Source organism: Carassius gibelio, chromosome A13 (assembly GCF_023724105.1).
Source record: "Carassius gibelio isolate Cgi1373 ecotype wild population from Czech Republic chromosome A13, carGib1.2-hapl.c, whole genome shotgun sequence".
Lineage (NCBI taxonomy): Eukaryota > Metazoa > Chordata > Actinopteri > Cypriniformes > Cyprinidae > Carassius > Carassius gibelio.
The window spans coordinates 11266578-11288735 of record NC_068383.1 but is presented as its reverse complement, the minus strand read 5'-3'; the positions used below and the strand labels follow the sequence as shown (position 1 = coordinate 11288735).

At 36.5% G+C, this 22158-nt stretch overlaps 2 protein-coding genes across 2 annotated transcripts; both read left to right on the top strand.

The window, feature by feature from the left end:
- Window positions 1–4838: 4838 nt before the first annotated feature.
- LOC128026769 (probable vesicular acetylcholine transporter-A) lies at window positions 4839–7055 on the top strand. Its single transcript, XM_052614041.1, has one exon. It carries the CDS (start codon window positions 5155–5157, stop codon window positions 6694–6696), a length of 1542 nt encoding a protein of 513 aa, XP_052470001.1. The 5' UTR covers window positions 4839–5154; the 3' UTR covers window positions 6697–7055.
- A 978-nt stretch (window positions 7056–8033) lies between these two features.
- Window positions 8034–15227, top strand: LOC128026655 (choline O-acetyltransferase-like). Its single transcript, XM_052613909.1, has 15 exons — window positions 8034–8177; window positions 8433–8542; window positions 8859–9050; window positions 9197–9315; window positions 10083–10136; window positions 10237–10417; window positions 10584–10761; window positions 10970–11139; window positions 11232–11332; window positions 11576–11704; window positions 12354–12476; window positions 12569–12707; window positions 12845–12907; window positions 13043–13180; window positions 13339–15227. The coding sequence occupies exons 2-15, from the start codon at window positions 8495–8497 to the stop codon at window positions 13615–13617; spliced, it is 1914 nt and encodes a 637-aa protein (XP_052469869.1). The 5' UTR covers window positions 8034–8177; window positions 8433–8494; the 3' UTR covers window positions 13618–15227.
- The last annotated feature ends 6931 nt before the right edge of the window (window positions 15228–22158 follow it).

Below are 22158 nucleotides of genomic sequence, written 5' to 3'. Positions count from 1 at the left end.
TTTGGAATATTGGAAATTTGTGCTACTCCGTGTTAATTTATAAACATCAAATAAATGTATGAACAATTAGACATAAAACAGTCAAAACCATTTGTTTCTTTTTTTTTTTAAAGAAATTGTATTTTAAAGGATTATGGACATAGTGTAATCTGGATTACTGATGTGTGCGTCATTGCTCTTTAGAGAGCTCTGTGTTCTTAGTCATTTAAAGCAATAAAGTCATTTTAACTATTTTGTTGAATGAAATGGTATAAATGCATATTGCCTGCACGACTTTTGTAGTAATTTGACCTGACCTTAAAAAAAAAAACCTGAATATCAAGAATTATTTAGACACATAAATAAAAATAACACTGTTAGTGGATCATTTAAATGTTATCTATATACTATTATAGTGTTTATTAATGTTTCGAATTAGCTTTAGTAACTCAAATTAAAACTATATGAACATTTCTAGTTTTCATTTAAGTTATTTTTCTTGACCCTCTAAAACTAACACTCTCTATTCTATTTCTATTCTACCTACTTGTTCTTTTATTTATGAAAAAAGATCCAATAACACCATCATTCTCTATTCTTTTTCTATTCTATCTACTTTTTTCTTTTTATTTATCAAAAAAACCTTGCTATGTCTACTGTGGTAGACTAAATTTTCACAGCACTTACATAATATTGCTCTTTTACTGGTTGAATTGCTTCTATAGCTTTGGATAAAAGTGTCTCCAAAATGTGAATATTAATATCAGAATTAACTTGAGCCATTTCAATACAATGGTGTAATAAAATAAAACCTTAAAGCACTCAGCCAGAGGAGAAATTAGTATAATTGAGTTGAATTTATTAAAAAAATATATGAATTTACATTTTAATAAAATAATAATAATAATAACATAGTGTAATTGAGCTTTAACTCTGAGGTCTGAGAAAATATATTTTGTATTAAATATTTAAATGTGAAACTGCTGTCCAGGTTTTCATCTGTTAATATGAAGAGAAACAGAGAGCTGATGATGTGTAACTATATCTTATCTTGGGTTAATTTTACAAGTGACTAGCTTGGCTGCTGTCTGAGCCAGCCTCCATTAATGAAATTGTTATTTTCTCAACAAGGTTAGTATAATCCTTTTGTTTATGATTCACTCAGGCACATGGATTAAACATTTTAAATCATTTTTTCCCTGCACATCTTAATCTGACATGCAGCATGCCTGTGATATGTTACACTGCATGACAAGAACACACAGTTTCAAATCAAACACTGTCTTCACATATTACACAGTATGTGCAAGTAAACGGTAAAACAAACATACAGTAATCAGGGTATGAACACAAATTAATTTGGCCAGTACTAAAAATGTACTTCTCTTTAACAGATTCGGTTTCAGAAACATATTAAAAGATCAACCACAACTGATTTTTTTTTTTTGCCCAGAACGTGCCCACTAGATAATTACAAATGTTCAAGGAGATGATCTTACGAACATGTAAAAACGTGTTTCTTCACGTTCAGTGATTAATTTCTTTAAAAAATAATTCAGAGTATCTTGATTATTGTCAGTGTTATGTTTAGTTCTTGTTCTGTTTTCTCTGTGTTTGATTAATTAACTTATTATTTATTTTGTTTGCTCCCCTTCGAATACTCGCAGTTCTCCCCTTAGCCTTTATCCGTTCTACTTTGAGTTGAATTGTGCATGTCTTTTAAGTAAAATACGATTGTTGGTTTTGCAACTTCTGCCTTCGTCTGCCTTCCTCAGACACAACCGTGACAATTATCCTGCCAACAGAATATTACAATCAGAGCAAAATCTGAAAGTGTCAAAACACTGAAATAAAACACAGCCTTCATCTGACTACAGAGCCTATAAAATGGGAGTTTAACCATGATTGCTCCAACTTAAACACAGACATCATGAATTAATACTTTTTACCACAGAAGATTACATGGTGAACTTGTTTCTCATGATTTCAGATTAGATCAGAACAGAGTTGGAACAGCACACAAACTTTGATCCTCAGAGAACAAATCGACTGAAGAAGAGGAGGAGGGTGGATTGGGGATATGACGCATATGCTTCACACCAAGCCAATGCAAGGAATTAAAACCATATTTCCAGTGAATGAATAGACTGCAAAGACAGGCTGTAGAGTGAGGGATTAAAAAGAGAGAGGGGAAGACAGAGCATATGAGAACAACAGCCACAAATAAATAAACCATATCATGTGATGCAAAGGTTTATTATTATTATTACATTTATTTTTTGTGTGGGTTTGTTCATTATAGATTTTCCACCATTGAGTAAGAAAACATACCTTTTCTTTTCATGGATTTATACCACTTTGTCTGCAGAATAGTATCCAACATAAATATCACTTACAATTATTTTTTAAATGGGACACACACACACACACACACACACACACACATCTATGTTAATATTATTCAGGTCTGGCTGAGTATGTATGCCCTACTAGGGCCATCTTGTGGCCATCTTAATTGAATTATTGGTTTGTATGCCTATACAGTAGTGGTCAAAATTATTAGGGCATTAGTATTTTCACAAGATAAAAAATGCTTTTACGTCAGTCATTACCTTTTTCTGTAGTGCCAGTGTCAGAAAATATCAGTTTACATTTCCAAACATTCATTTTGCCATTAATTGTCATAATCCAGTGAGATTTTTGTATGTTTAGGAATCAGACGACAGACAGTGCTGTGATCTCTTTCTGGAATAAACAGGAAGAATCAGAAAAAAAAAAACTGAAACAGACTAAATCCAAAAGAACTGTGGCAATGTCTGCAAGACGCTTCATGAAAACAGAAATCTACAGTACCGTGCAAAGTTTTAGGCATTGATGTAAAAATGCTGTACTGAGGATGCTTTCAAAAATAATGTCATAAATAGATTTTTTTTATCGATTAACTTCTATTAACTAAATTAAATCAACATTTGGTGTGACCACCCTTTACGTTTAAAGCAGCTTTTGTCCTAGGCTAGGTGCACTTGCACCTGAACTTCAGATAGCTTTGCAGGTACAGTAGATCTCTTGAAGCATCTTTGAGCGTTTGCCACAGTTCTCAGTTTGTTCTGTGTCTTCATGTCATTCCAAAAACACTGTGTGTGGAGCACTGGCTATTGTCAGACTCCTTGTGCAAACAAAAATCTCACTGAATTATTACAATTAATTGCAAATTGAATGTTCGGAAATGTAAAGTGATAGTTCCTTCTGACTCACTACAGCAAAATATAATTTTAATAATCAAATAATTTTGTCCATCACTGTCAAACTTAATAAGGATACATCATTTTTGACAGGAAGGAAAACGAGGCTGTAAAGGATAGAAGTATAGTGTATTCAATTAATTTACTGTTGTTTAACCTAATCAGAAAAGTATCAATGTAATCTGATTACGAGTATTTTAAAATGTAACAATGCAATTACAAATACATAATTTTTGGAATCTGATTATTCTCTAACAAGAACACTAACAAGAATCAACAACAGCTCACACTGCTGTTTTTTCAATAGTTCAATAGGATTTTAAATTAACTGGAAGACAGCATGTCCAGATTCACCATTTAGCACATTAGACCCCCAGCAATATATCAAGCAAACCACTAGATGTCACTAACACCTAATTATTGTTATGAGGCAGGAAACGCCAACCCGAGTTCGTTGGGGGGTTTGGACAGCAGATGGCGTTAACAGTAAAATTACTGGTCATATAATACTTTAACAAGAGTAAACTTTACATCCTGACTGTCAGTCAACTGCAGGGAAAAACAAATCTTTAAAAATTGCAATACTTATTCCTTTCACTGCTACCTTGAAAGCGCCCTGACAAATATGGACAGCAGGGTTCCTCAACTCTTGCCCTGGAGGGCCAATGCACTGCAGATATTAGCTCCAACCCTCATCAAACTCACCTACCTGTGTTTTTCTTATGATCCTGAAGACATTGATTAGCTTGCTCAGGTGTGTTTGATTATGGTTAGATCTAAACTCTGTGGTAAAGTGGATCTCGTGGGCTAGAATTGAGGATCCCTGCAGTGTGCAGTTTACAGCATGAGGAGCTGTCCAACCAGCTGTGGTGCTGAAATCTAATAAACTGATTTGTATACAGTACATACAATTTATGGAAGACATACAATTGTTGCTATTTTGTAAAATGCCTTTTCTCGTAAAATGATGCTACTCATTTCAGAAATATTCGTTTTTTTTATACACTATAGCCCCTTAAAAAGCTTTTTATCAAACTAATTAAACGCATTTTAACCTCGCATGATATAGTTAGGCCTACATAGCCGTTATTCCACTTGACATAACGCTTTATGTGCGTATTTTTTTCTTTTCAGTTATTTTCTTTCTCCCTTTCCATCGAATTGAAACCTTAAAAACATATTTTGAAATGTGGGCAATAGCCGTCGGAGAATAATACAACCTGTCAGGGAAAAAGATACACGGGGCGCTCTTTCTTTCGAAAATAAATAACGGCGATCAATAATTTCTCAGTGAGTGAGTCCTTACTGAGCAACACAAATAACAGTGGCGGGCATCTTCCTCGCAGTCAGCATATCTGTCGAGCTCGGTGACTTAAGGTTTGTGGTCCTAAGCAGTTACAGAAGCTCGCTCAATATTTGTAAGTTATAAAGCAAAGCACTGCCTGGCGTTATGGACATGACGTGTTAAATTAGCATAAAAGACCCAGCTGGTTGGGGAACCTCCTGAGGGGGTATCAAACAGTGCGTCACATCCTGGGAAAAAAAGAGGAGCGATTCCCATGGAATCAGGATGTAAGCGCATCTGCATTGGGTGGCATCAATTAGAAGACAGCTGAGGAGAAATGATGACATTGCGCTACAGGTGAATTCATCTATTCATGCTCTTTCAGGCTCCGTGCGTCCTGCTACAACAAAATTGGCGTCCTCACACGAATACGATGAAACAACACTGCCTGAAAGTAGTCACGAGAGAGGAAATGCACGCGCAACGAAGGACTGCAAGATAAAGCAGGAAAAGTTGTTCCGCGCGCCGAGACTTCACTATTCAAGGAGTGTTGGACAACCCAATGTGCGCAGACTTCCTGTGGGATAAAAACACAGTGTAGAAGAGAATTAAGGTATTTTCCTTGAACCGAACAACAAAGTGTGGAACATGGCTTCGGAGGAAACGGGTGGCTTGGCGCAAACCGCCACCGTTAAACTATCAGAGATGGGGGAAAGAACTAAACAGTTAGGAACTGCGATCCAGGACCCCGAGCGACAAAGAAGGATTATTCTAGTCATTGTATGTGTGGCACTTCTTCTAGACAATATGCTTTACATGGTCATCGTGCCAATTGTGCCCGATTATTTAGCGCGCTTAGAGAGCGAGTCAGAGCAGGTGCGTGTAACTGCTAATTCTTCAACCAACAGAACGCAAAACGAGAACTTTGATGTACAGATCGGCGTGCTTTTTGCCTCAAAAGCCATTGTGCAGCTTATTGTCAATCCTTTGACAGGAACTTTCATAGACCGTGTCGGCTATGACATCCCTCTTTTCATTGGACTCAGTATCATGTTTGTCTCGACATGCATTTTTGCCTTCGCCGACAACTACACGACTCTGTTCGTCGCGCGCAGTCTGCAAGGGCTCGGCTCAGCGTTCGCAGACACTTCTGGGATTGCAATGATCGCAGACAAGTTCACAGAGGAGTCAGAGAGAAGTCGCGCGCTGGGCATTGCCCTCGCGTTCATCTCGTTCGGAAGCCTGGCGGCGCCCCCGTTCGGAGGGGTACTGTACGAGTTCGCGGGCAAACGCGTGCCGTTCTTCGTGCTTGCCTCTATATGTTTGGCAGATGGTATACTATGCTTGACTGTCCTCAAGCCCTTTTCCAGTAGGACAAGAGAGAATATGCCTGTTGGCACCCCAATTTACAAACTAATGATTGATCCTTACATAGCAGTTGTGGCAGGAGCTTTGACCACATGTAACATCCCACTTGCTTTCCTGGAGCCCACCATCGCTAACTGGATGGAGGAGACCATGAATTCATCTGAGTGGGAGATTGGGCTCACCTGGCTACCGGCATTTTTTCCTCACGTATTAGGTGTTTACATGACTGTAAAGCTGGCAGCCCAGTACCCACACTTGCAGTGGTTTTATGGGGCGCTTGGCATGGTTATCATTGGTGCCAGTTCTTGTATTGTACCGGCCTGCAAAAGCTTTGAGCAGCTGATAATCCCCCTGTGTGGCATTTGTTTCGGTATTGCACTGGTAGACACAGCTTTATTACCCACACTTGCTTTTCTCGTAGACGTCCGCCACGTGTCTGTATACGGCGGTGTATACGCTATTGCAGACATCTCCTACTGTGTTGCCTACGCGCTGGGTCCCATCGTGGCCGGTAAAATAGTGCACGATCTCGGTTTTGTGCAGCTTAATCTGGGCATGGGTCTGGCGAACGTACTTTACGCACCAGCCCTGCTTCTGCTGCGCAACGTGAGTTTAATGAAACCATCTCACTCTGAGAGGAACATGTTACTGGAGGACGGAGCCACAGGTCTCTACGACACTATCAGAATGGAGGAACGCCAAAGAAAGAAGCACGGCTACAGTTCATCCGGTAACTGTGTGCCCATCGACGAGAACGGGACATTTGCTGGACAATCAAAGTCATTTTCTGAAGAACATACGTCTGAGCCAGACTACATATAGTCTGAGTCGTCCAAGTTCATCTGTTACAATCATGTTAGAACCTCTGCTGAATATAAATGTTTTTTTTTTCTTTTGCATTCACTCATTTACATGTTAATCATTGTTCGTAATAAAACCATTGGTGAACGGCATACAAGGATTCAATCTATTTACTGAAATGATGAGCTCAATATTTTTTTTTCTCCAATAGAAGAAACGTAAAAAATAATACAAATAATTTCAATGTGTAGTATTCCGCTGTATTAAGTTGTATTCAGGGATATAAATATGGTGCAAACATATTAAATATGAAGATGCGTGTGTACGTATTAAATGTCACCTGACACCTTCAAATAAAAAAATGATGGAACTTGTGTGAATCCTGCCTTTCAGTGTCTGTTTCAAGCATTAAATGTTTAGGATGTATTTCTGGAATGCATTACTGTATATTACGGAATATAATGGTGTACATATGTGCATATATAATGTACATAATTAAAAGAAAATCTGTGAAACGCAGTGTTGTGCGCTCCTTATGTGACTTACTGTAAATGCATCACACTGAAAATGTAATTAATTTCGTTCTGGATGCCATTTTTCTAATAAATGACAATGCGTAATTATTGATATTTATAAAATAGAAATTAATGTTTCATAAAGCAGTAATGTAGTATCATATGCAAAATGTTTGCGCTTATTTAGTTTCAGCGCAGTGAAACGCATCAAAGAGCCAAAAAAAAAAAAAAAAAAAAAAAAAAAACGAAAAAGAAATTAGATTATCCATAAAAAGAAATAACCCTGCATAAACAGAAGGCTTGCATCGTTTTAAATACAATCTATATACATATTTATAAATATAAATGAAACACACGGGGATGAAATTATTGTGCAACAGGGGTTCTCCCGGTGGGTAGAAAATATATATCATATATAATGAAAAGGGAAAAAACTTTTCTTTCCACTATGAAAAAAAAGGTATAAATACAAAGCGATTAACCAAAATAGGGTTAGTTTCTGGTGAAAAGAAATATACACAAGGCTTTTCGCAAAACAGAAGTAAATCGAGGCTATTTATTTAAAATAAGAAAAACAATTGCTTAAGTGCAAGAGGGTCTAAAATATACCTCTCCGCATTTCGTTTTAATTCAATTATCGAGCGCGTTTGTGCACGGACATTTTTTCTTCTCCGAGATTTGGAAGGGTGCTCATAAATTTTGTTCAAGGTCTTTTCTTAAAATATGAGGTGGGCTGGTAAATGTGGCATCAAGCGAATGGAGTTTAGTGGGTGGAGTCTGAGAAAGGTACCGCTTCTTCAGCATCTTTCCTAAGGAGCATCCTAAGAAGCTCCTGACTTGCAATGAATGGGACGCAAGTATGCCGCCTGAAACAAGTTAAGGCACACCATTAACGACACTTCCCTCTTAATAAAAATAAGACGGGACTATGAGTCTGGATAAATACTTAGAGACATCGCAGGACTAAACAAAGAGTGTGACATTTTGGTGAGTATCTTCTTAAATAAGGACTACGTGAAACTAAAATTATATTATATAATAGAAAAATCTACACTAGATGTCAATATTAGACATAGAGATAATTACAGGTTGGTCATAGCTTTGTCTTATGTGGCTGATGAAAAAAAAATCCAGATAGCACAGTTTTTTGAAAGTTTATGGCTAATTATATTTACAAAATATAATTGTTGAAAACTTTTTGCAATGCAAGCTTTCCTTCATACCTGTATGTCTGTTCCAAAGGGAACTAGAAAACTAATCAGTGGATTTCCATCTTTCTTAACTGAACCTCTTCAACTCTGAGGATGCCGGTTTTGAAAAGGGAACAAGCAAGAGACATGGGAAATCCAAGCGTAAGCAAAATACTATTTTATTTGTATGTAAAAATGTTAACTGATGTGACTTATCTAAAAAGTAGTAGATTTCAAACATTATCTTCCAACTGATTACAAACATTGTTAACAATTATGATAATACAGTGCTGCATTCAAAACATATATGATCTTGTTTTATGCCATTATAACAGAGGGGATCATGTTTAGACAAGACACTCATTAGCTTAAGAACAAATACCATAAGATCAAGGAAACAAATGGTACATAAGTAGAATCTGCCTGATGCTGAAAGTTAATTAATCGCAGTAAAGCTCTGATCATGATCTCGATTAAGTGCCTCCCAAAGCTCCCAGTGCCACCCTTAAAACAAACACTGGACATGTACCTGAAGTGCATGGGTCACCTCATACCTGAAGAGCAGTTCAAAAAGACAAAGGCGATTGTAGAGAAATTTGGAGCACCTGGCGGGATGGGAGAATTTCTTCAGAAAAAGTTACTGGAGAGAAGCAAACATACAGCCAATTGGGTAAGGACTGCATTAATTGCTAAGAAAAAAAGTGTCTTTCTGTATGCTACTTTGCGTTTAATGTGCAGGGACATTCTGATAAATTTTGTTTTAATTTAAAATGAGTTATTTGCTCATATTCTGTCTCTTTTTGAACATTGTCCAAGGTGTATGACTACTGGCTTGAAGACATGTATTTGAGCAACAGATTAGCACTACCTGTCAATTCCAGTCCTGTGATGGTCTTTTCCAAGCAGAACTTCAGGAGTCAAAGTGACACCCTCAGGTACGGGAAGGATACAGCAGAGACAATTACTACTTTTATAAACTGAGACGACAATGATCCCTGCATGTCTTCATTAATATAAATTTGTTTAAATGGAAATGCAGAGGTCTACATATTGTTAAGGATACTGTATATGCATTAGGATTATGCAAAGCTGTCAGGTTTGTAAACTGCATGATTTCATCCACCGTGTAGCTCCATATGGCAATATAATTGAGGGGCACATTGTGAATGAGAACTTGATTTCTCATTCTAGAAAGTTTAATCTACAGATTAGTACATGTGTAGACAAAGTCTCCCTCCCATCATTAGTTGATGTCGATTTCAGTCCTAAAATGGAAACAATGCATCATATGATGGACATTACCATTTTAGGCTTAACATAGAATAGGTTATGTTTCTCATAAAATATTTCTAAATGTTGTATTAAAGGATGTAATAATCCCAAATATCAGCCTTGCATTCCATTGCATATAAAATAAATCCAATGAATTTCTTAATAGACCTAATTTGATTAAGTGCTATTCTAAAAACTTCTTGCATTGCTGACTGTGAATGTGTTTTGATATAATAATAATAATATATATATATATATATATATATATATATATATATATATATATATATATATATATATATATATATATATATATATATATATATATATATATATATATATATATATATATATATATATATATATATATATATATATATATATATATATATATATATATATACTTCTATGCATTTTTTTCCCTCTCCAGATTTGCTGCCAATCTAATTTCTGGCATATTAGAGTATAAATCTCTTATAGATGGGTATGTTATACTCCTTGTTTTTAACAAATCAAAGTCTTAAAACTTTACTAATAATGTATTGTTTAGTTTTTTAAACATGGATATGTGCTGCTTGTTGCAGAAATGTCCTCCCTGTAGAGTATGGTCGTGGGCAGCAGGCCGGAACACAACTGTGTATGGATCAGTACATCAAGGTCTTCGCCTCCTACCGTCTGCCAGGGCCAAAAATGGACACTTTAGTGGCTCAGAAGAGCACAGTTATGCCCGAGCCTCAACATATGATAGTGGCTTGTAAAAATCAAGTAGGTATTACCAAGTAGTGAAACTAACAACTATATCTGATGCTTTTATGTCGTTATGCTTGTTCTTTATATTTATGTAAATAAATTGTCTCAAAAAGTCACAAGCAAGCAGTAAAGACAAAGACTTGATGTGTTTTCTGCCATACCATGCTGTATATGTTTGCAGTTTTTTGTTCTCGACGTGGTGATAAACTTTCGTCGATTGAATGAAAAAGACCTTTACACTCAGCTGGAGCGAATCAGAGAGATGTCAGACATTGAAGAAGAGCGTCTGCCTCCGATCGGTCTGCTCACATCAGATGGCAGAACACAGTGGGCCAAGGCTCGCAGTGTGCTGATCAAAGGTCAGACATCATTTATCTTCAACTATACAAGCTGTATTTGCTACTGGGCCTGCAATTTGACATCAAAATATTAAGAAACTAAACAACTTGACTTTATTTGGAAAAGCAACTCTCACATAGCTATAAATTCCCCTGATATATCAAAAAGCTCTGCACAGGTTAATGGAATTCACACACTTAGAATGTAATACTTCTCAATCGGGTGCAGATTCTACCAACAGGGACTCTCTAGACATGATTGAGCGCTGTCTGTGTCTGGTGTGTTTGGACGAGCCGTCTGGCACTGAACTGAATGATACCAACCGAGCTTTACTGATGCTCCACGGAGGGGGCACAGACAAAAATGGGGGCAATCGTTGGTATGACAAGCCCATGCAGGTAAAGAGAAAAAAACAAAGATGAATTCAAATTTCATTGATCATATGAGCAAGAATATGAGCTGTAAAATGAAACTAGTGTAATGATTTCAGTTTGTAATAGGTGCAGATGGATGCTGTGGTGTTATATGTGAACACGCACCTTTCGAGGGAATAGTGCTTGTGCAATGTACAGAATATCTACTGAAATACATGTAAGCCAAATTAATATTTCATTTACAGGATTAAGTTTTTAAGTAACTCTTGATTACCCAGAGTGCACTGTTGGCCTGGCAAATTCAAAGAATACATTAACTTCTGAAAGAATCTCTATATATAGAGAGAGTTATATATATATAACTCTAATGAGATGACTTGAGATATATACCCACAGCCTGAGTATAGCAACTAAGCTAGAAGATGCAATGTGATGGACTGTAAGACTGTTTCTCTCACAGGAAAGGAAGCCCTTCTAAGCTGGTGAGGGCAGCCAGCATAAGTGAGCTTCCTGTGCCCAGTCGACTGCGCTGGAAATGCTCGCCAGAAATCCAGACGTTTCTCACAGCCTCAGCAGAACAACTACAGAGGTATGTCAACATACAGGTGATACAACAGGCTAGTAAGTTCAGATTCCATTCTGATATAGCATGTCATTTATTACACTAAAGTTAGCCAATCCTGTTAAAGCCTAGCTTAGAAGACATGAAAGGTAATTATTAAATTATTGATATAAATAATAAAATTTGATAAATAGCGTAAAATAAAATACGTTATTTAGTATCTTTTGGTTTCTTACATGCAGTACTGTTAAAAAGTTAGAAATGTCAGTAAGATTTTACTTTGAAAGATATTAGTAATTTCATTCCAGATGCACAGAACTGGGAAAAAGTGACAGAAAATAATAAAAGTTTTAGAGAAAGCCATTTATAAATGTTATACAGAAGATTTCTATCTTAAATGCTGTAAATTAAGGAATGCCCAAATTTTTCACAGTTTCCACAAAAATGAAAAAAGAATTATTTCTGAAGGATCATGTGACACTGAAGACTGGAATAATGGCTGCTGAAAATTCAGCTTTGCTATCACAGGAATAAACAACATTTTAAAATCTATTAGAATAGAAAACAGTTCTATTAAATTGCAATAATATTTCACAATATTACAGTTTTTACTGTGATTTTGATTAAATAAACAGCCTCAGTGAGCATAAGAGACTTTCAAAAATAATTCCCACAGGCTTGTGGAAAATCTGGACATGAATGTCAGCAAATTCACTGGTTATGGCAAAGAGTTCATCAAGAAACAGGAAATGAGCCCTGATGCTTATGCTCAAGTTGCCCTCCAGTTAACATTTTACAGGTCAGTCTTCTCTTTAATTTAAGATGACTTAGTACTACGGAGTGAAGTTTTTATGCCTGAAACAGTTTTTTTTTTTTTCCTTTTGCACTCAGATGTCATGGACGTCTAGTACCAACCTATGAAAGTGCATCATTACGCCGCTTCCATGAAGGACGAGTTGACAACATTCGCTCCTCCACACCTGAGGCCTTAGCATTTGTGAAAGCTATGACAAATAGCTCCAAAACCACTGTATGTAGTTGTCTGTTTTCATTTTACTCTACACAAACTGTCCTGAATTATGCAATGTCAGCTCATCCGTAGTGATTGCTGTGTGTATTGTCAAAACAGGAGTACCTTAGTAATGACCTCTGTCTTTATTAATTTAGGGTGTTGAGAAAATGAAGTTGCTTTGGACTGCCATTGAAGCCCAAACCAAATATACAATTCTAGTAAGTGAAACAGACAACTGAACTACAATTACACAATCTGTCAGTTACAATCATGTTTGACCGTTATTTTCAAACTGTGATTTTCATACGATCCACTCTTCAATAAAATATTGTTTTTCCACTTTTTGGAAAAAGGCAATCAATGGGATGGCAATAGACAATCACTTGCTGGGGCTGCGAGAGATTGCCAAGGAGCTGAAACTAGAAAAGCCAGAGCTGTTTTGTGATCCCACCTATGCCACCAGCATTCACTACATTCTCTCTACAAGCCAGGTTCACTTCAAAGCCTAATTGAAATCATGAAAGATAGACCTGAAATGGATTTGTTATTCATTGTGTGCATTCATCTTTATTTGAATATAATATTTAGAAACTTTTTTAGAACTAGATCACCAATATTTTTGTTTTAAAAAATGCTTGTCTTTGCATAGGTTCCTACCACTGAAGAGATGTTCTGCTGCTATGGTCCTGTTGTCCCTAATGGCTACGGAGCCTGCTACAATCCTCAGATGGACCACATCATCTTCTGTGTGTCAAGCTTCTGTGACAGTGCCGAGACCAGCTCAGATTTGTTTATGAAGACTCTTGAGGGGTGCCTGAAGGAAATGCAAGATCTATGCATAAAATGCAACACTGAAGCTAAACCAGCTGACTCTATGAAAAGGATGAACAGACCTACCAAGGTAATGAAGAATGGAAGCAAGTCATAGCAAGAAGCTACATCGTTTGAATAATATGGAAGATGCAGAAACCACAGAGACTGTACAAAGATGGACGGGAGAAAATAAGAGACTGAAAAACAAAGCAAGGCCAACAATTTTTTTTTTTTTTTTTGTACATTATTTGGTGTATGAGAGTATTTGCAAATTAAACGGGAGTAGATGAAGCTCAGCAGATATACAGTAAATTACACTATGTTTCCAAGAATCCGACCCAGCTTTTCACTCTGCCTAAGAGTAAATTATAGTTGTCACTGTCAAAGACAGCATTAAAAGGATAGTTCACCCAAAAACAAAAAATCTGTACTCATTTACTTACCGTCAACTGTATGAAAAATTATTTTGAGGGCCGCCTTGATAATTGGAAATTATCCAAGTAATTGTTTAAGTTGATGGAAAAAAAGGACATTCTCAAATATGCTGCCTTTGAAATACTGTATATCCAGCTGCTTGATATGATAACCTATAGCTATTTACAATCTATACCAGATTTTTGTGGTCATGTCAGAGTCAAAATACATTACTCTGAATGCAACCCTGTGGAACCGGACCAAAAGCTGCTATTTAACTTTAACTCTTTGTGAGCCTCATCTTTTGCATTTTAAAGTTAATTTCATGTATTTTTATGCATATATATATATATATATATATATATATATATATATATATATATATATATATATATATATATATATATATAGCAAAGTCTATTTTAGGTCCGCAGCATAAAAACAAAATGTCATTATAATTTATACTGTATGGTATTTTAGCTTTAAAGTTTGCTGTTTTGTGTGTTTTATAAATATAATTTTCACATATTCTGAAATGCACAGTCTGAGGTCCTAAAAAAAAGCCAGTTTGTACATAAATGTTTAAAGAATATGAGCCATTGCGAATGCTGAAAGAACATTTTGTTTCCATTCTGTAGGTTGTCTTGACTTTCAATGCAATAATAGTAACAGGAACTATGAAATGTATAATGCACTAGCAGATTATGAACTATGGAGCCAAGATGAATAGTTTAATTACATTTGCAAACTATACGTTTTTTTTTTTTTTTAGTGCAATCCTTGTTGTGTATGTGAAAACATTATTACATTACTGTAAGTCTGAAAATGACATTGACATGTGTTGCACACCAGGTCTACAATATATCTAAACAAAAAGAACAATACTTGATGTCTGTCTAATGTACACAGACAAAGACTGAGTTAGAATATGTTTTATATAGTGAATATGCATTGAACACGGTTTTTTAAATGTGTGTAGATCAAAAAACGAAAACAATGATGCCTTGAGAAATTAGAATCCAGGGCAGTGAAATTATAGCCTTTACCCAAGTATTAGTAATAGAATATGTTTGTTGTTTATCATGACATCATGTTAAGAATGAGAATGGGCAAATCTGAAAATACATATGAAAATAATGATGTAACAGAATGTATTTTGTTCAACTGTAGTGGAGTGCTTAAACTGTGATGTTATTTAACTCTGGGATATTTATTTTTTCAAAAAGAGTTTTCAAAATATAAATGGTCTATTTATCACTGTATCTTAAAGATGCCATAAAAATTACTAAGCAAAACCAACGATGTGTGTAGAGCTGAAACAACGAATCGATTTAATCGATTAAAATCGATTATTAAAATAGTTGTCAACTAATTTAGTAATCGATTCGTCGCTAAATAAATTTTATTTGCCATAAGCGGCTCATTTCGTGCATATTTCAAATCTGCGGTGACCAAAGTGTGGCAGTAATGAGCCACCGGAGGTTTTACTCAGCCAGTACAGCAGGTGAAGTAGCGAATAGCCAATAGGTGGCCTCGTTTTATGTCACGTGCTTCCCGAACAGCGTCTCTGCAGCATTCAGCGGGAAGTGGGAGTACTTTACTTTGAGCCTTCAAAATTTAGAGTAACCTGTAAACTCTGCACTACTGAACTGTTTAAGGGGCCGTTCACATATCGTTTCTTTTGCGTGCTCAAGTTCGTTATTTCCTATGTAGGCGCGCAGTATGCACTCTCATAATGGAAGCGACGCGGTCGCGGCACGCACGCGGTGCGATGCGCCCGTTTTTCCAGGCGCGTCCACACCGCATCCATTTATCCTTTGCTGAAATTTCCGGGTCTTCATGGAGAGGGCACGTCATGGACATAGACAGTAAAAGAAATGGACACAGCGACCCCATTGGAACTCAATTGAGACGAATGAAGCCCAGTTTTAGCGTTTTTTTAGCACTTCCGTTTCTGACGCGCAGACTCAAACGAAGCTTGACGACGTCAGCAACCTGTCTGCCAGATGTAAATGTTCTAGTAGCTGTGCGTGAAAACTGCCATCGTTAATCTTGCAGAGACGGTGAGCTTGATCGGGGAGTTCTTTGTCGTGAGTGAGCAGGAGTAAGTATTCTGATTAATTATTTTGTATAGTATTTTAAAATGTAACGCCAGTACGCAATATTAAGTTAATTGCCTGCGAGCTTCTCCTCCTGTCTGTACGGTAATGCGACAGAGAGACGAGTGGTTATGATGCAATCGTTAGCCTATTTTTTACAAAAACTGTTTATACGGGGCCATAATGTAACATAGAAGGTAATGGAGCCCTTTATATATTGTCGTGTATCTTTAGAAATAAATAATGGACAAACAGAGTCTTTAAACGCCTCAGGTGTAAAGTTATTCGCTGTCAAAGTGACGCCCAAATGAATGGGAGTCAATGGGAATGCTAACGCAAGTGAAATTCTGCTAAAAGATGGCAGCCCCCACCCGACTTCAACTTCCGGTCGAGTTCCTTGCCCCTTGGTCATGGAGAGAGCACGTCATGGTTGCTTAGCAAAGGCAGACGCCTCAGGGGCGCTTCTGCCGGAGCGCTTTGGAAAGAAGGAGAAAGCGGCGCGACTAGCGTTTTCCACGCGTTTTTAGGTGCGATATGTGAACGGCCCCTAAGAATTTTATTTGTGCAGATTCTCCAGTACAAGGTTGTTTGCAAATGTTTAGTCGTAAAAGTTGCTAACATTGCTTTTTAACAGTTAACATTTAAAGCTTTACAAACATGTTATGTGATCAGTTTGTCGTTTACCAGTTCATAATTCAGACTTGCAGCCTAATTATGACTGAATGAGAGAGGTAAATGTTTGAGTATATTTAAAATGCACTTCTTTTCTAAGTATTCACTGCTCTTTTTCACACAGCAGGTTTTTTGTGTGTGTCCCAATTTTTTTTTTCTGGACAACCTTCTGATGGATTTTACTTTAAATTGTGAGTTCCATTCAGGTTTCATGCCATTGGCACTTTTTTTCGAAGGATTGTTTACAATTTCACAGCATAAGCTATAAAGCTTTTTCCCAGTAAATAATAAAATACAATGCACTGCAATTTTATTCTGTTTTATCCTTATACTTCGTGAAAATATGTTCTCAAAGATTCCTTAAGCTTTGTTTGGGATGTTAAACTACTTTAGGAGCTCTAAGGACTGCCATGGTGAAAACAATATTTGAAATCTCCTTGTGAATTTTGCTAGAGTATGGGTCAGTGTTTTGATTGCAGAAGAGTTCGACAAAGGATTACTAACATAATAAAACAACTCCAGGTATATTTTTGATGAGGATATGACAATGCAAAATGGTTAAAATCTCTTAAAAATCTATGCTGAATGATAAAGACCCTTTATTAATAATTTACTTGGGGAAAAAATGGAAAAAACTAAAATATAAGTACATAAACCGATTAATCGATTAATCGTAAAAATAATCGACAGATTAATCGATTATCAAAATAATCGTTAGTTGCAGCCCTAGATGTGTGCTCTTAGTATTTACCATCAACTATGAAATATGTGTATTCTGGCTCCGATTTTTTTGTTACTACACCACAGTACAAATAATATTCTACATTTCACATAACATTAATTTATGCTGACTGCAATGATTTAGGCCAAATACGTTAACATCTGTACAGCAAGTGCTTTTATTCACAGCAATCTAAAGTTTTTTGAATTTTGAGAAAGGCACATCAAGCTCCAAAAACAAACTTAAAAATAACTTATAGTACAATGAAGAAGTACCAGATTATTATTATTATTATTTATATTTTTATTTTTTTGGAAGAACATTCCAATAATAATTGCGAGTTTTCAGATGAAAGCTAAACTGGACTAATTTTAAAGTTACATTTTTGAGAAAGGTAAAGCATTTAACATATTGATTTTATAGATAATTTCGCTTGAACGGTTTACAAGGTAATCCTTGAAAATTAGATATTAGGTTCGTCTTTTTGTAAATTTTTGACCCAGTTACCTTACCCTTTCGTAGAAACAATACATGTTGTAATTCGGTGAGAATAATCAAAGACGACGACCATCAGTGTGTCGTCGAGAATACAGCAGAAGTCATTGTGAATGGAGAGTGTGTCTACATGTGCAACATTACTGACCTTGAGTTTGGTCAATTGCGTCAGCATTTGGAAACCTCTGCTTCCTGGATGATAAGAGATGTGATGCTCATGAATTTCCGGTCCAAATTCTCTTTGCTCATAGTGGGTGATGGAGTACTTGATCCTGCTCATACAGTACATATACAGCAAATACAGTACGTCAGGAAATTATCATATTGCACAGAATATATAGGCCTGCTACATAATGCAGTACTTGTAAGAGTTGTAAGGTACAGATAGTACACTATTCTAAACATAGACAAGGTCTTAATATCCAGTGCGCATACTAACTAGACAACATTAATGGTCACTAATGTGTCTTGCTTTATAGGAAGGCTGTCTGTGGAGAGCTCTTATGTGCATAGGTATATGAAAAATTATATAACCAAGCAAACATCCATCATTTGTCAGTAACAGTTTGTTGCATTAGTGCTGAGAAACATATATCATTTATCAAAATCTATCACAGTGAATTAAATTTATGATCATTTTTCCCTCTATGAGCAATGCCTTGTCTATAATATACTACAACCAAATCTAATATATAATTTTTTTTTACCCTTTTAAACAGTTACATTAAATTCACTATAGCAAGTGCCAACAGCAAATTTCCGAGGAAAATCCACTTAGCTGGATTATAGTTGCTAGTTATAGTTGTTTAGTCCATCTTGAGTGACAATACAGATTTAACTATGTATAAGCAGCCATAAAATTATCATTAAAGATGATCATGTACAAGTTTTAGTGTTGCTAAATTCCCTTATACAAGCAGTTACACAGAAAGATATTGCATCAGATACTTGTGCTTATGATATTGGTGGTTTAAGTAATTGTTTTGTAACTTATTTTATTTCTTTCCCAGAGTGTAGAGCATTTCGAAGTTATCATAGACATGTTGACATGTTGACATGAAATGTTTTGATTCCCACAAGTCCTGAATGCCACAAGAACCCTAAATTGTAAAAAGGAAGCATATTTTGTGGAAGCTACAGAGAATATCACCACTGCCATGGAGAATATTGTTACTTGTCTACATGCCATCTGTTTGATGTCTCAGGATGAAGCCAAGTGTGACAGTTATGGTAGACAAATAAAAAAAAATAAGAATACCAATTACTTCAGACAGATAAGGGATTTCTGGGGTAAATCTATTTATGAGCTAAACAAATTTCTATCTGCTGTCTTGTGCTCAAATGAATTTATAATTTCCACAACTAATAAAATAGCATCAAAAACTCCTGGCCTTGAAAGCCTCAAGGTTAAATACAAGGACCTCTTCAGGTCAGCTGGATGAGTGAATTTGTTTCTTGTGGCAGGGGCTGCAGCAGAGTCACTGCCAATGTACCTAATATTGAATGTGATAGTTTTTAAGTTTGGTGAACATGTGCATTTCAATAAAGTAGAATGTCATGGAAAATTTCATTTATTTCAGTAAATCCACTCATATTGTGAAACTTGTGGAATAAATAAATTCAATGCACTCAGGCTGAAGTAGTTTTAGTCTTTGGTTCTTTTAACTGTGGTGATTTAGGCTCACATTTAACAAAAACCCACTAATTCACTCTCAACAAATTAGAATACTTCATAAGACCAATAAAAAAAAAAACTATTTAAGTGAATTGTTGGCCTTCTGGAAAGTATGTTAATTTACTGTGCATGTACTCAATACTTGGTAGGGGCTCATTTTGCTTTACTCACTGCCTCAATTCGGTGTGGCATGGAGGTGATCAGTTTGTGGCAATGCTGAGGGGGTATGGAAGCCCAGGTTTCTTTCACTGTGGCCTTCAGCTCATCTGTATTTTTGGTCTTTTGTTTCCCATTTTTCTCTTGACAATACCCCATAAATTCTCTATGGGATTCAGGTCTGGTGAATTTGCTGGCCAGTCAAGCACACCAACACCATGGTAATTTAACCAACTTTTGGTGCTTTTAGCAGTGTGGGCAGGTGCTAAATCCTGCTGGAAAATGAAATCAGCATCTTCAAAAAGCTGGTCAGCAGAAGGAAGCATGAAGTGCTCCAAAATTTCTTGGTAAATGGGTGCAGTGACTTTGGTTTTTAAAAAACACAATGGACCAACACCAGCAGATGACATTGCACCCCAAATCATCACAAACAGCTTCTCCACCCTTCTCCAGACTTTAGGAACTTGGTTTCCAAATAAAATAAAAAAAAAACTTGCTCTCATCTGAAAAGAGGACTTTGGACCACTGGGCAACAGTCCAGTTCTCCTTAACCTCTCCTTAACCCAGGTAAGATGCCTCTGACGTTGTCTGTGGTTCAGTTAATTCACACGTCTGTGTGTGGTGGCTCTTGATGCCTTGACCCCAGCCTCAGTCCATTCTCACTCAAATTCTTGAATTGATTTTGCTTGACAATTCTCTTAAGGCTGCGGTTCTCTCGGTTGGTTGTGCATCTTTTTCTTACACACTTTTTCCTTCCACTCAACTCTCTGTTAAAATGCTCGGATACAGCACTCTGTGAACAGCCAGCTTCTTTGGCAATGAATGTTTGTGGCTTCCCCTCCTTGTTAAGGGGGTCAATGATTGTCTTCTGGACAACTGTCAGATCAGCAGTCTATCCCATAATAGTGTAGCCTATTGAACCAAACTGAGAGACCATTTTGAAGGCTCAGGAAACCTTTGCAGATGTAAAGTGAAAGTGAAAGTCATTACATTTGCCAAGTATGTTTACCCATACTCGGAATTGGGTATTGAGGGTGGAAGAGAGCACTGTTCATTCACTCCCTCCCACCTACAACTCCTGCCAGCACCGAGACTCAAACTGGCAACCTTCTGGTAACTAGTCCAAATCTCTAACCAGTAGGCCACAGCTGCCCCACAGGTGTTTTGAGTTGATTAGCTGATTGGCATGTCACCATATTCTAATTTGTTGAGGTTATTGTTAAATGTGAGCCAAAATCATTACAATTAAAAGAACCAAAGACTTAAACTCTTTCAGTCTGTGTGCATTGAATTTATTTAATACACAAGTTTCACAATTAAAGTTGAATTACTGAAATAAAATAACTTTTCTACCACATTCTAATTTATTGAGATGCGCCTTTATATAAATTTGTTTATGCCACGCCAAACATTTATCTTAAAGGAACAGTTCACTCAAAAATGAAAAATGAATGAAAAAAGTTGAAAATTGCTTAGGTCATCCAAGGTGTAGATGAGTTTGTTTCTTCAATGAAACAGATTTGGAGAAATTTTGCATTACATCCCTGTGAATGGGTGCCATCAAAATGAAAGTTCAAACACCTAATAGTAATTGTCCCAACTCCGCTGAAGCAAAAATCTGTGTTGGTAACAAACTCTGAGAGCTACCAAACAAATGTCATTGTGTTATTATAATGGCACTGCAGAGGATCCATTGGTGAGCAAGTGATATAATGCTAAATTTCTCTAAATCTGTTCTTCAAATTTTCACTTTTGGATGAATTTTTGGATGGATGACACTCATCTGGAATTATTCTTAAGAATTTTGTCCCTGCAACATAGATTAGATTAGATTAGATTAGATTAGATTCAACTTTATTGTCACTGCACATGTAGGTACAAGGCAACGAAACGCAGTTAGCATCTAACCAGAAGTGCAATAAGCAGTAAGTACAGAATAAAGGTCTATAATATGTACAATAACTATACAGGTAAGTATTATGGACATAATTTACAGATATTAAATACTATAAGCACGATATACAGATAGGTGTACTATGAACATACTATACAGATGGGCTATGTAAAAGTGTATGTACACTATGAACATAATTTACAGTATTGCAATGGACAGTAAAGTGCATAGAAAATATTACAATGTGCAAATGGATTATACAGTGTTCCTGGATGAACAGACAGTAGTGCAAGTAATAACAAGTTACTGTTTTTTGCTTGTTGTGAGTAAATAAATAAATCAGATTGTTGAAGAGGGGGAGGAGTCTATGTGTGGTGTGGGGGGTGTTGAGGGGTGTCAGAGGGCAGAGTTCAGCAAGGAGACAGCTTTAGGGAAAAAGCTGTTCCTGAATCTTGTGGTCCTTGTTCGGAGGCTCCTGAAACGCCTCCCGGAGGGGAGGAGATTAAACAGTCCGTGGTCAGGGTGAGAGG

Excerpts from the sequence above, each read along its gene's own strand:
- LOC128026769 (XM_052614041.1), top strand. The coding sequence starts at position 5,155 with ATGGCTTCGGAGGAAACGGGTGGCTTGGCGCAAACCGCCACCGTTAAA.
- LOC128026655 (XM_052613909.1), top strand. The coding sequence starts at position 8,495 with ATGCCGGTTTTGAAAAGGGAACAAGCAAGAGACATGGGAAATCCAAGC. Across the intron at positions 10,137-10,236 it reads TATAAATCTCTTATAGATGG|AAATGTCCTCCCTGTAGAGT; the intron begins GTATGTTATACT and ends TGCTTGTTGCAG. Across the intron at positions 10,418-10,583 it reads TAGTGGCTTGTAAAAATCAA|TTTTTTGTTCTCGACGTGGT; the intron begins GTAGGTATTACC and ends ATATGTTTGCAG.